The sequence below is a fragment of the Rattus rattus genome, chromosome 1 (assembly GCF_011064425.1).
Source record: "Rattus rattus isolate New Zealand chromosome 1, Rrattus_CSIRO_v1, whole genome shotgun sequence".
Lineage (NCBI taxonomy): Eukaryota > Metazoa > Chordata > Mammalia > Rodentia > Muridae > Rattus > Rattus rattus.
This window is the reverse complement of record NC_046154.1, coordinates 29,790,670-29,805,467: the sequence shown is the minus strand read 5'-3', so window position 1 is coordinate 29,805,467 and position 14,798 is coordinate 29,790,670. Positions and strand designations below refer to the sequence as shown.

The 14,798-nt window shown below is 51.0% G+C and overlaps 1 protein-coding gene across 1 annotated transcript in view; it reads left to right on the top strand.

Annotated features, from left to right (window-relative positions):
• The window catches only part of Csmd2 (CUB and Sushi multiple domains 2), a 569,599-nt gene that overhangs the window by 338,923 nt on the left and 215,878 nt on the right, over positions 1 to 14,798 (top strand). The window contains exon 13 of the mRNA XM_032897562.1: positions 13,681 to 13,863. Within this exon, the coding sequence (XP_032753453.1) occupies positions 13,681 to 13,863 (183 nt within the window). The remainder of the gene's footprint in view (positions 1 to 13,680; positions 13,864 to 14,798) is intronic.

The following is a 14,798-nucleotide window of genomic DNA, read 5'->3' as shown; positions in this document are numbered from 1 at the left end:
ACTCTGTCACTCACTACTGTGAAAACAGGAATGGATTTGAATGCACGTTCCACAGCATCCCCTGATTCTAAAATCCTGTGAATTCATCAGTAAATGTCTCAGTCCATGGGGAGGAAGTGCCCCCTGATACCTGCATGTCTTTACTCGGTTCATGGTTGGACTGAGGTCTGAATAAGACGCAAATACCTTGAGCCTAAATGAGATAATAACTGTGGACAGACAGAACAGTCTGGAACAGGGAGAGCTGTTGCCTTAGGTAGTAACAGACAGTGAAATAATTAATTAATTAGTTAATTAATTAATTAATTAATTATCTCAGCTGCTGGACTGGAACCCAGGCACTCCTTGTGCTTTCTTCAGCCCAGATCAGCCATTGGAGAGCAGAGCTTAGCTATAGAGGGCCCCAGGCTTGGAGGGATTTAAGCCAATCCCCACGAGAAATGCGTGTGACCCTCTAATGTTTATATGGTGGTGGGGGAGGTGGCCTCCGGAGACTAGAGAGCTCTGTCCAAATATTTGAAGGTGAGTCATACAGGAAGAAGGAATCAGATCAGTGTGAGGTGAGTTTATTGATAAAGGAAGGGGCATGACATTTGCTGAGAGCCTACTGTGTGCCAGCAGTCTTACGGTCACCTTCTCCAGAGTATCATCTAGAATCACAGAGAGACTTGATACCGCCCCAGGGACCGTCAGGGTGGAGGAGGGGACAGCACTGACCCCTTCCTCTTTCTTTTTTGTCTTCGCTGCTCTCTCGTTTCTCCCTGTCCCCACTTCTTCATTCCTTCTAAGCCTACATTCAAGGGAAGATTCGTAACTAAATAGCAGAAAAACATTCCCTCAACTCTTGCAACCCCTTCAAGGCACAGCAGGGTTAAGTAACCTGGCTGGGGTCACACAGAAGTCCAGGAAGTGGCACTGCTGGGATTTGAGGCCATATTTCTCTAGCTTCAAAGCACATGGTTTTTCCCCTGTACTGAAGGCTTCCCCAGGCTACTGAATTTTGATCCCGTATAAATTCTTTATAGAAGCCAAAATGTTGCCCCAGTAAGGTGGAACGTATAGCAGAAGCCTGCAGTCCAGGTCACTGGAGGTTGGAGGTGTCTTCATCAGCTCCCGTTTCGGTTTCAGTCATCCAAGATGGATTAAACCCCTGCTGTGTGGCCAGTTCAGTGCTGGGCGCTTCAGTGATAGCCATGAGCCTCCTGTCTGTGGTCTAAACATAGCCGGGGGTGAAGTCTGTCACAGACTAGTGCCATCAGGACTTCCCGGACCCTGGACTGATTGGGAAGGACAGTCTGTGTCTTTAGGGGCCTCTCCAACCTTCCTGGCTGCGTCAGGTTGTGTACAGCAGGGCCTACCATAATCAAATAGACTCTGGAATTGCATCAGACCTGGTGAATGTCAGCATGGCTCCCGAAGCCCAATCCCGGGAACACCAAGTGGTCTCTGTGAGCTTCTGTTTTCCCACTCACATAACAGATAATGATGGGGGCCTCAGAGCTGCTCTGACAGTGAAATGGTATCACAGATAATTCCGTCCATGATGTCTACCGCCCAAGACAGTGACTTCTCCTTAGAGTCTCCAGTGTTGTCTCCACCCCTGTCCCTCAGCTTCCTGTCCTTGGAGCCAGACCTGGATCTGCTTCCTATGGCCCCTGTTTGCTCCCAGATCCTGGTTATAGGACCCACCTCATCCCACATCCCCTTGCTGTCCAGGCTGGATGGAAAACAGCAAGGCTCATGGCGGTCAGTGGTCAATGTCAGGTGTTTTGACAGAGGGCCTGACCTCCAGAAGGGATGGCTTCAGAGGATTCCATGTCCCAGTCTCCACTGATGGCAGACCTGAGGAAGGCAGAACACGGTGGGAGTGGGAGGGTGTAGCAAAGACGGTTCATTTTACACTGGACAGAAAGCACGGCGTCTGGGAGAACATGTATACGATGTCCTGGAGGGCTCACCTCTGACTCTACTTCCTCCACTAAGAAATACCTCCCAAGGGTTCCAGTTTCTTCCCAAATGGAGTCTGGGGACCAAACTTCGAATGCAGAGGGCCACAGAGGGGCAGAAACCCAGTCACAGAGTGCCAAGGGGCATTATGGAGCCTTTGAACTTGATCCAGTTAGCAGGGACCCACTTTTCCTCCATCCCTGTCCCTGCCTGGATGGTGTATCTGAAGAGTGAGTGAGACCCGCCAGTCTCACACTTTTGCTGATATCAAAAGATGGTAGATTGAGCCCCCCTGATGTGATTCCACTGCCAGATCCTGGTCCACTACATCCTGCTGTCCCTTCCCCACCGGCTGCATGGATCCCTGTGGCTGCCTCGCAATTGGCTGCACTGACTCCCCAGGTTTAACTTGAAACTAAACCCTGCTAACTGCCCATCTGTTCTGGCCTGCAGCTCCGTTGTCACTCGTGTTGCTGGCTTCCCCTCTGATACCTCAACCCAGCCCACTCGGACCAGTCAGCCAAGGCCCCCAGAACAAAGCTCCACAGACCAGCTGGCCGGACCACCAGGTGGACGTGCTTCCTAATAGAAGTGGATGCCAAGGCCTTAGACAACTTAGCGTCTAGTGAGGGCTCTCCTCTGGCTCGCAGGCAGCCACCTTCTCCCTAAGTGCTCACGCAGCCTGTCCTTCTTCTGTAAAGACAGCAGTCGCATCAGGGCAGCCCCCTCTTCTGTCCTCATTCAACGTTAAAGACTTCCATGGAGATCCGTCTTTAAGAAGCACCACCCTGGAAGCTGAAAGCATTAGTGTAGGGATCAGCGAGCATGGATGGATGCATGGTTCATGGTGTCACCCCAAAGTAGGTTCCCCCATCTCCACCTTTCTTCCCACCCGCCCCCATACCTCATCTATGCCCCAGGGTTGGTGGGCAGCACAGATGCCCATCACCAGATCTCACCTCAGTTTCCTCAGTTCCCAGATTCCTACAGTTCTCCCTTGACTGCATCCCCCTCTCGTCATGGAGATCCAGTCCCCCATCATCCTCTGTTACTGTGCTGCTGACAGCACAGACCTCCCACCCAGCACCCTTCCCTCCCATCTGCCACATGGCACACGGTGATCTTCCAGACTCCGAGTCTGGCATGGCGTTCTACTTGAGGAAAAAATAAGACCTGAGTGACAGCTCCCCAGCTTCTCACTGACTTCTTGCCTTGCACACGGCATGCAAATTCCTCATGAGCATCCCTGAACCACACTCTGGCCCCTGTGAGTCCACTCAAGGCAGAGATCACAGCTTCTCCCCATCCCTTGCAAGGCCCCGCCTAGAACGTGTGCTCAGAAAAGCCTTGAAGAATTCGGTTCTGATGACTGTACCCAGGCACATTCAGATCCCCTCCTTGAATCTTCCGATGTCTTTTTCCTCCCCTTTACCGCATGGTGCAGAGGCGCCAAGCATCAGGCATTCTCCATTGTCCCTTGGGCTTCAGGTTTGGGCAAACCAAACCCAGTTTACACTGAGATTCTTCCTTGGCCCGTGGGATGAGCCAGTCCCTTCATTGGTGAACCTGTTTTCTTGTTCATGGAGAGGAATCAGTAACTGTAGAATTGCTAGGGAACTCAAACCTTGGTACCCTGAAGTCCCCAGCATGGGCCTGGCATTTAGGAATCACTAGACTGAAACCTGCTCTCTCTTCCTTCCTCCTCAGCCTGTGGTTCTTCCACCCTACATCACTGCTCAAAGCGTCCATCTTCATTACATCTGCCTTACCTGCTGGCCTGCTGGGTCCAGCTTCAAGGAAATCCCATGCCACATAGATATCTTGGCCCAGGCATGGGACGTTAGCCCTATGGGGTTAGCCCTGTGGGCTGACAGCAGGCATCTGAGTACAGGGACAACATCTTTCATCTCTGCTGTGCTCTCTGGACATAGCCGGCCCCTTCCCTCCATCCCTGAAGACTGGGATGCCACTCTGGGGCAGGCAGGCAGACAGACAGACAGCTCTGTAGCCTCCCACAAAGAGTTCCTCCCTACCCCAGGGCTGGAGAAATGGCTTAAGGCAGTCAAGCATTTGCTGTGCAAGCACGAGGACCAAGGTTTGGTTCCCCGGAACCTATGTGAAAGAACTAGGCATGGTGGTGCACAGTCGTAATCCAAAAGCTGGGGAGGAAGAAACGAGTGAATCCGCAGGACTTACTGGTCAGGAAGCCTAGCATTATCAGCAAAGGCCAAATGAAAGGGAAAGATCTGCCTCAAAGAGGTGCACAACATAGAGATTCGTCACACACACACACACACACACACACACTCACTCACTAACCACATGGGCATTTATATACGCGTACACCAAAAGGAAAAGAAAGAAATGTCTCCTCCATTGTTAAAAGCTTGAGCTCTAGTGGAAAACCTGGAGCATCTACTTCCCGATATTTTTCCTGGTCTGTTTGCCGTCCTTCCACCTTGGGTAGAGGAGGAGGCTTGGGACTAGGGAGCCTTCTGAGCCTAAAACACAGCCTCCCTCCACGGGGGCGCCAGCTGTGGGGAACGCATTCACAGTCGCGATTGCTTCTTCGCCTCCCAGTAGAACCAGAAATATTTAAGGAACAGGCAATTAGCACTTACCAGAAACATTATAAAATTACACACAACTTGCTAACAAGTTTTCACATCAATCTGGGTGTCTCTTTGCTTCCTGACTGGAGCCTGGGATCTGGCAGCCTGATGCTCAATCTGAGAGGTTGACCCAGGGGAGGAGCAAGTAGGGCCCCCCCCAACTCCTGGGGATGGAGGTGCAGAGCAGTGAGGATCATTCAGGAAGGATGCCCGGGGACTCGTGACAGAAATGAGATCATTTGTTGACTCATGCCCCTAAGGCCTTATGATGTATTAGAGACACTATTCAGGACGCGGAGGCCGTAGGGACAGCAGAGCTCTCTCTTCCTTCACCCAATGTGTAGCCTGTTTCCACAACCATGGAGTTAAGTGTTAGAAGATGAGGAATCTAACAGAGTGGCCTCTGACCTTGCTTTTGGGAACCGGGAAGTAAGTGAAAGTTCTTTAGGGGACCTGATGTCAGAAATTCAGACTACTTTGGAGGACATGGAGGAGGGGTTGTCAGACTCACCTAAGAGAAGGGATATGTTGGCTGGGAAAGATGGCTTGTTGAGGGGGTGAAAGGCACGCGCTGCCAGGCCGTCATAGGAATCTTAGCTTGGATACCCAGAACCATGTAAAAAGTTGGGCACAGTAGCTCCTCTACAGTCCTGACACTGAAGAGGCAGAGACAGGTGGCTCCCTGCCAACCAGCTAGCCTCATTGAATCAGTAAGCCTGGGGTTCCCTGAGAGACTCTGTCTCAAAATATAAGATGGCTAATATCAGGAAGACACCTGATATCAAACTCTGACCCACACACAAGTGTGTTCACACATGCACCATTGCACACATGTGCATGCCCAGGAGCACACCCATGCATACCCACAAGCATACACATGAAGATGTACACACATGCATCACACACATGCGTGCACATGCACACACACACACACACACACACACACACACACACACACACACACACACACACACACACACAGACATTTCTAAAATTAAAATCTCTACGAATCAGTTTTGAGGTGAGTAGGGAGAAGGTGCCAAGACTGCCTCTGAGGGCAAGGTTCACGTCTCCTTCTCTGGCCCCTAACTGAAGAAGGGCACCGAGAGCACTTCCTGAAAGGGGCAGCATTGGTCCAGGCTTATAAAGAAGCCAAAGACAATGGCTCAACAGGAACAACTCCACCCCTTTTAGGGCCTCCTTGGTCCTATTCTCACCCCGTGTCAGATGCCTGACCAGCTCAGCTTCTTACCTGGTGTTTTCAGAATTCCCTCACATGTTACCTAGTACCCCCAAACTCCTGTTTCCAGTACCTAATGATGCCCGTTTGGGCCCCGGCCCCATCAGAAGTAGGATACCTGCATTTCAGAAATGCTACCTGGATCCCTGAGATATTAAATGTTGACTAGAGCTGATCGCAACACCCAGAGCATAGATCACCGTGGCAACAGGGCACATAAGGAACTCCTGAGTTGGCCTAATGAGTCAAAGGAGGCCCAGATTGGATGTACTTGGACTGACACTGGAAGATGACGCTGTCTGGCAGACAAGCAGGGGGTGTTCATTTTAGAAAGAGCAGACAGCAGGTGCCCAGTTCCTGCGTGGGCAAGCTGACAGGGCTCTGCACACAACAGAGACCAGGATAACAATGAGGAAACGCCACCTCGTTGCTGGATCTGCGCCATGTTCCAGGCATCTTGGCCGTCAACTTACACACACATAAGCTCGTCTAGCCCTCACAGTGACCCTGATCAGTAGAGCTGTTATTACAATTTCCATTTTGTGCAAAACAAAAACTAAAGGTCAAAAACAGTTGGCTCCGGCTGGGGAGTTGGATGGTTCAGTGGATAAAATTCTTGCCATGAAAGCATGAGGACCTGAGTTCAGATCCCCAGAACCCACACAGAGCTGGACACAGCAGCATTTGTCTGTAATCCAAGTATTTCTCTGGCAAGATAGGAGGCGTAAACAAAAGAACTTCTGGAAGCTCTCGGGTCCCCAAGTCTGACATATGGAGTGGACAAAGAGACTGTTTCAAACATATTGGGAGGTGAGGACCAAAACCTGAGCTTGTCCTGTGACTTCCACACCATGCCATGTGCATTATCACGAAAACACACACAAACACATGCAAACACATGCAAACACACGCAAACACACACAAACACGCTGACTTTTTTTTTTTTATTTCAGAATAACAATGTGATCCAGGCCTACTACATAGTATCAAAACTAGGATTCAGGTCCAGTATGCTGTGTCCTCACAGCCATCATTACACTATGTCACCTCCCCACAGGTCACTCTATTTCCCAATATGCTAACTCCAAGCTAGGTGCTGGCCAAAAATGAGACCCTTGGTAAGGGGGAGACAAGAGCCCTACCTAAGCACAAAATGAGAGTTTAACCTGAAGCCTTTGGGAAGCTGTGGGAAAACCAAGCAAGAGACACGGTATGACCTAATAGTAAGTTTTTAATGATCTCGTACATTAAAGAATGTGGGGTGGAGCAGAAAGGTCGAGAGCCACCCGCTGGATGCCGCGGTCCAGGTTGAGACGTTATGAGGCCTGAGTTGAGGCAGAGAAGAGTTGGGGCACCAGGGTATTTAGAAGAGCAGCTGAGAAAGGCCTTATTGGAGTGAGAGGGGAGGGAAGAGTCTCCAAGAAGCCTCTCCACACATACCTGAGTGAGTTCTCCTAGAGCAGGGCTCAGAGGTCAGGCAGCTCTGGATCTGTTGTGCTCACTCAGCCTGGCATTTGCCGCAGTAAACATCTGGTCTACCTTGCACATTGCACCAAACATCTACTGTGCTCTAGCAAAGGTCCCTGACACCAGAGCAACCCATGTCTGCTTGCATAGAGCTTTACCTCCAGGGTGGGTTGACAAGAGGCAAGGAGACCATGGAGCTGGTACAAGGAAGGTTGTCACATCCAGGGCTTAGCTTGTCCTGGATGCCCAGGAAGGTCGTAGATACCAGTTGGGTACTATCCGCCCCCAATGTAATGTCCCCAGTGTCCAGGACAGTAACAAGCAGAATACTTCTTGAGTGTATAGAAGACTACAAGCTACCAGGGATAATTGGCCCCAGGAAGGAAAAGATCAGCATGTTGAGAGAAAAGTGGGTGGGTGACATCCAAAGTGTGGGCTGGGGCAACCGTCTTGGAAGAGGTATCCTGAGGCGATCAGATGAAAAGCAGAAGAGAAAGTTCTAGCTTGGGTTGAGGCACCGTGAAGGAGTAAAGAAACAGATATAGCAACACTCTCTGGACGGGCAGCAGAGAGCAGTCCAGGTTGGGCACTCCATCCCCCACCCCAGCTCCCTCCAAGTGGTTTCCCTTCTCAGAGCACATCAAAGGCCTCAGAATATATAGAGACACACGATACCATCCCTTCTTTGCAGACATTGTCATAAAAGAGGATTCCAACTTAGAATCCGAAATTGAAAAGCCGGAGAAGACGGGGCGAAACCTGAGATTCTAGCACAGATGACAGGGCTAAAACAACCAAGCAGGAGGAAAGCAAATTCAGCAAGGCCAGTCCCCACGGCATGCTAGGACACCTTACACGCAGACATCTGAGGCCCCCCGGCTCGCTTTCAGTGGGCCAAAGGATTAGGGTGGGTACACACTTACAAAGTGAAATTGGGTTAAACCAGATGATGGGAAACTGAAAGGCTGATATTTTTTCTCCAAGTCAAAAATGCATTGATCTATTTATAAATCTGGGTGCCGACATCAGAGATGGTCAGTGTCTGGTGGGGTGGGGGTCTTTCCTCCAGGCAGAGGCTCACGGGAAGCCTCTATCAGCAGGCAGAGCCTCTGTCTCTGTGCCTCCAGTTCAGTGATGGGTTTGAGGAGAAGGCCCAGGACAGAAACCAGCCCCAGCTCCCCTCCCTTCTTAGAAATAGCTCCCCAATTCTCAACCCTACCCTCATTCCTCATCACCCCACCTCCAGACCTGAGTTCTTCAGAGAGCCCATCTTCCCTACCTGGCCCTTTGCAAATGCTTCCTTAGACCTGCCTTCCTTGAGGTGGGCACCACCAGCCTCCTTCTCCTCTTCAGGGCTGACAGCTCCTTCCCTCACTGTTGACAGACATCACATTGGAGGAGGCTCCTGAGGGCCGTTTCCCTCTCTGCTGCATGGTCTTCTCCTTGGAAGTCACACAGCCCCCAGCTTCCTCCTCATCACCGTCCCTTGCTCTCTGCCTACCCCGCATCTTGCCACCTCCTTGTCTCTCATGCCTCAGTCTCCTCACTGCATTTCTGAGGTAGAGCTGCCCTCTGCTGAAATCCAGGGCCATGCAACCTGTTCTGGCGCCCTTCGCCTGTTGGCACTTTCTCTTATCAGCCATCTTGTTCCCATTGGTTATCTTTCTCTTGGACTCTCCATCTCCGCTCTCAGCTCTTGCCCTCATCCTTTCCATCTGTACCCGGCACCCTTGTCACGAAAGGGGACTCCAATTTAGTATCAGAAATCGACAAGCCCAAGAAGATGGGATGGGGGTAGCCTTGGCTACCTCTCAGCCACAGCTCTGTCAGAAGCCTCAGCTCCTTTGCCTCACTGGTCACATGGCCAAGCCACAGTCAGGTCCACCGTCCCTTTCATGTCTACGTGAACAAGGCAGGCAGTGCTACCAGGTGCTGTCCATGCAAGAGAGTGAACTCCGTTCCTAGTGACATAACAGGGCTGTGACTGTCCACTGAGCTTCAGTCTCCTGTTCTCTAGAGGGAGAGCTTTAAAAGCCTTGAAAGGTCTTGTCAGTATCCAGCCTTGCTTCCCATAACAATTACCTCACTTTTGCCAAAGACCTTGACCTCCTGCTCTACCTGCAAACTCATTGCCACACTGTCCTCATTCATGCCTGGGAATGACAAGAGTCTCTGCGCTAAGGCCAGGCAGCCAGCATCCACACGGTCTCTGCTGCTTCTCCCCCTGTAGCCTCCAGCTGCCCTTCCCTGCTCTCCATAGCCTCTGAGCCATTCAGTCTCCATCAGCATCCCCTGCTGCCCTCTTGTTCTTCCCAGAAATTAAACTGTGGCCAAGCTCATTCCATCTTTAGACTATTTTAACCGCCATCTAAAGGTGGTTACCTGAGAGTCAGGACCTGATCCTTGTCCTCTGCTGAGAAATGCTTTCTTTGTGAGTTCTCTGCCCTTTCTACCATGCCATACTCCCTTCCCTTTGGCCATATTGTATCTCATGATACCGATCCTCACAACATCCACAGTGGTCACTGTTTGGTCCTTTGCTTTCTGCCCCACCCTTAAGTTCTTGATCCCCCTAGCTCATCCTCCTCCAAGCCCTGTGAACCCCCACTTGCCTTGGAAGAGTCTACTCTACTACCGCTCCCCCAAAACCGTCCATCATGTCCCTTTCTGGGACGACTTCTCTCCCCACCTTTCTTGGTTGTTCTCATACTTCTCCTGGCTCACGTATAACTTACATTTTCAAATTTTGTTCTTCTGCCCTACACTTGAGATCCAGGAAACTGTTCTTTAGTGGCAATTCCTCAAAACACAGCATGCCTTCGTGACCCTTCATGCAGTCCCCTGCTTCCTGTGTTTTTGTCTGAATGGAGCACACCCCATGGCCAGGCCAAACCTGTAGACCTTGGCCCCTCCCTTACTCCTGCATCCCTACCCATGGCTTCTTCCTACTCCATAGTCCTCACATCTTCCTGGTTCTCTCCATACCCTCTGCCTGGACCTAGTGTACGATACCATCAGAAGATCTCCCACCAACTGAGGCTCCACAGAAGCCAGGCATCTATGCGCCCTGGTCCAGACTGCATTTTCTACTACCCACACTAAACCGACCATCCCAATATGCATTGAGTGAATGAAAATGAATGCTCTCCCAGCTTCCAGCCAGCTACTCTTATGCCATTCCCCAGACAGGGCTCAGTGTCCTCCCAAGTAAAATAGAATCCTTTATCACCCACCCCCCATTACCGACCATCTAAAGACCAGTCTTGCTCAGAGATTGAATGGGCCCTTGTCTTGCCTGTTGCATGGGCTGGTCTTGCCCATCAGAGCCATTCCCAGCCGTGTCTCTTGCCGCCTTGCAGAAGGCAGGAACATGAGAAGTGGGAATCCCTGAAGCCAGCCCATTGTCTGTGGGTCTCAGATCCACCACTTCTGAGCTCGGAGGCCCTTTGTAGTCTTTGTGCCATGGGTCTCTGTGTTCTTCCCCCTTTTTTTAAATGGGGGAGACAGTCTCTTCTATTAGAGATACTGTAAGGGCAACATGAGTTAATACATAAAATGCTCACAGTGGCCAATGGCTGGATTCAGGGATTCCATACATGAAAGTTGGTTGGGATAACAATGGTTCAGCAGGTTGTTCACTGACAACTGTCGAACGCTGTACAACCCTGCATCCGGAACTCAGCCTGGCTTCTTCCCTCCACCCCGAGAGCCCCTCCTCACTCTCACTGCCAAGCCTCTTACTACTGTCTCCTCTGTGGTCTTAGGCCTTCTCCAAGTAGCTTTATCTGGCCCGGGGCTGGGATTCCACGAGGTGAGCAAGATGCTCGCTCTGGGCACACAATTTGAGGGTGGGGCCCCGACCTCAGCTATTAAGATAAATAGCACTTTTAAAATCAAGATTAACACAAAAAAGCCACGGCTTTAAGTGAAAAGCAGTCGTTTTAATTGGAGGAGACAAGCTGAGATGCTAAGACGAGGGTAAGAGGGGAGGTAAGCCATCCAAGTAAGAGGCTGGCATCCGTACTGGCTTTAAATGTTACATATGTTAATTATGATCTTCTTAAAAAGGCACCATAACATGTTACGATTGAGCTGTCAGCAGAATAATTACAATGAAAAGAGTTTGTCTTACGGAGTCCTGGAGGCACTTAACACTTTGTGTGCCTTGCTCCGTGCATCCGGTCTTCAGCCTGAGACCCCATGTTTCATCCTTTGGTTGTTCCAAGTTGACAGAGACGATTTCCATCTCCAGGCACAGACCCCAGCCCACAGCAGGTGCTTGTTACATGGCTGCTATTTCCTTGCTGATAGGGAGAAATTAGCCAGCAGTGATTGTATGCAAAGAATTTGACTACACAATGGGGGCTGAGAAGACCACCCCCCCATCCCAAAACACATGCTCTCTTGAGCCAGTCAGAGCCTCAGACAAGCCTCAGGCATTGATTCAGGCACACGTACCCTACTCATGTATTTTGTATGGCGGGACCTCACTAGGGAACCTTAAATATGGCCTCTGTCCTCCCATGCCAGGTAATGTTTGCTGTCACTGCCCCAACAGTTCTTGCGTCCCAGAGAACATGTTTGGGGACATTGGCAGAAGGTGGGTTCTGATGTTTCTTTCTTTAGATCCTTTTTGCCACATGGGGCCCTTCTTCCTGTCCTTTAGATGACTGGAGTTCTAGAATCTGAAGCAAGCCCTTCCTTCCTTGGATGATTCAGTGTGGCTCCCTAACATACACAAAGCCAGTTGGTGTGCGTGCATGCATGTGTTTATGTGTTGTATCCATGCATGCATGCACACACATGCCAGCTGACTTGTACTGGAGATTCCTTGGTGCCTGCACATGGTCAGACTGACCCCTACATTCTGGGATCCCTAATGTTTCACTTGGAACACACAACTTGGAATGCGGTCCCCACACAGCACGCTTTGTCCCGGCTGCTCTCAGCAGAGAGCAAGAGGCTTGGGGGATCATGTGAATGTGACCGTCACGAGCCTGCACCTCAGTGAGTGAGCCTTTGTGGCGCTGATCAGCTCAGAGAAGCAGCTCAGCTCGCAGCAAGAAAGTTTCTGCAGAATCACACAGTGACTCCTGGAAACCTTGGCTCCTGACCACCCATAACGACATCCACTGAAGAGACAGGGTCCCTTCTGCTTGAGAGTCCTGGAAAGTTACCCAACGCTCCCCCTTGGAGAATCCAGGACCTGCTCTCCCAAACCTCAGGTCTCTCACAGTCTTCCCTTCCACAGCTGACATTTTCTCAGTGACTTCCTGTCTCCTTGCAGGCCATCTTCCTCCCTAGAGGGAGCTCCTCCCCACCCCCGCCCCACCCCCACTCTCTCCCTCTCATAGCACAGAGCTGGGCAAAGGGTAACTAACTCAAGAGCCCCTAGAGATGCAGCCAGGGCAGACTCCTTGCCTGAAGCATCTGGGTCCTGACTGACTCCTGGGAGTTGGGGTGGGGGAGCATTAACCTGCGGAGATCCACCAGGCTGTGCTGTCTCAGCCCCGCCTCCAAGACTGGCTCCCCAGCTGGCTCAAGCAAACTTCAAGTATACTTTAAAGAGTCGTTGGTTTCTTTTTATCTGCTACTGTCTCCAATTGGATCTACCAAAAAAAATCTTGAAAGCTCTTCTGTGTCAGAAGGCATCCGGTATCGATTGCCGTTTACTCTGGCTTGCAGGGAGGACAAGATGCACAGGGCCACTGCCCCTTGCCTGAGCTCACTACTCAGGTGGATGGGCCGGTTTTTAAAATCTGTCCAGCAGTGTTCACAAGCCAGATGCAAAGTGAAACCATGGCGGGATGTCTCCAAACTTCGGGACAGAGTAGCTCCTGGAATAGGTCTAATGCAGAACACAATTAAAGTACGAAAGGTTTATTTTACTTTAATATTTAGGGGATAGTGCCCACCTTGCTGGGGCTCCATCCATGGCCATGGAGCTCGAGGCAGGGCTTGTTCACATCTTTGACAGAGCAAGAGGCGAAGAGCTCAGGCCACATAGAACCCGAAACAGATGTCCCTCAAGGCTCCCTCTCAGCCACCCACTTCTGCTAACTAGGTTACTGTCCCAGAAGTTTCACAACCTCCCAAAACAGTGCTACCAGATGGGGATTCCCAAGCGTTCAAACACAGGAGACTGTGAGGGAAATTCTGCATCCAAAGCTGTAACACCCACCTTTCATGACTGCAGATATCCAAGTCTCTGTGATACAGTGTGTGGACACAAAGTCACAGGCCATGATAACCGAAGGCCCTATTGTCTTAGGACACTGTCGTGCAGGACTTAGGAATCCCGTGTAGGAACTCACTATAGGCCAGCCTCGGAGCCTGCAGTGGGGATCATGTGTTGCCGGAACAGATGTGACATCACCCTTCCTGTCTCTCGTTTTCTGTCTTCTTGTCTTTCAGAGATCGAGCAGGGCAGTTGCGGAGACCCCGGCATACCTGCCTATGGCCAGAGAGAAGGCTCTCGCTTTCACCACGGTGACACCCTCAAGTTTGAATGCCAGCCTGCCTTTGAGCTGGTGGGGCAGAAATCAATCACGTGCCAAAAGAATAACCAGTGGTCGGCTAAGAAGCCAGGCTGTGTGTGTAAGTGAGCAGGGGTGGTCACTGAGGGGGCTCCCTGGAGAGGCAAGCTGGATCCGTAGCTAAGGCCCCGTCCTTGAAAACCTACAGTGGGTACCCACAGCTCCATTTGGGGTGGTTTCTCTTGTTCCTAGAAAGGTGGCTATCTGGGTCCCCGCATCTAATGTAGAGTACAGCTCTTGATCTTTGGAGACCTTCTTTGACATAGTATAACCATCAATGATGACCCTAAATGCAAGGTAGAGATGGCTGAGCCTGGCCCGTGGAGGTCGGAGCAAGGCATGCTTCCTCACTCTTGTCACCACCACCGCAACACCACGCTGTGGTGGGATGGGCAGATGTCTCTAAGTTCGTAGACAGTGTACCAGCCTCGGAGTGCTACAGGGCTCAGAGGCCTTGGGACAGGGGTGGAGGGGATTTCCCATGATCACTCCATCTCGTGTGGTATTAGGGAGGAGAGAGGGCTCCAGATGTTCTTGCGTGGCTGATCTTCTTGGGGAGGAGAATGGATCTGAGTGGTCTGTTCTGTGGAGATAAGAAGGCAGCCCATCATCTTTCTTGTATGTGTTGGACATACTTTGCGGCACCACCAATATCAGTCTTTAGTCACAGTGAGATTCTAAACATGAGGGGCTGTTGTGGCAAGGGGGTGGGGGAGGCCAGACATCGTTGGTGTCAGGACGTCTTGAGGTTTTAGCTTCTCTGGGCTGTCACCTCTTCTCCTCCCAGCCTGCGACACTCAACTCCTCCGGCTCTTTCCTTGAATTCTCAGTGAAGGGCAGTCTGCCTGACCCTCTGATCCCCTACCCACCATAGTGGACAACTCAGGCCTCTGAGTTCTGCATGCTACAGATTAACAGCCCTTTAGGGATGCCGGGGGGATCTCTGATGAGAAATGGCTGGGTGAGTTGGGTCATACCTCTGGGATTATGCTGCTC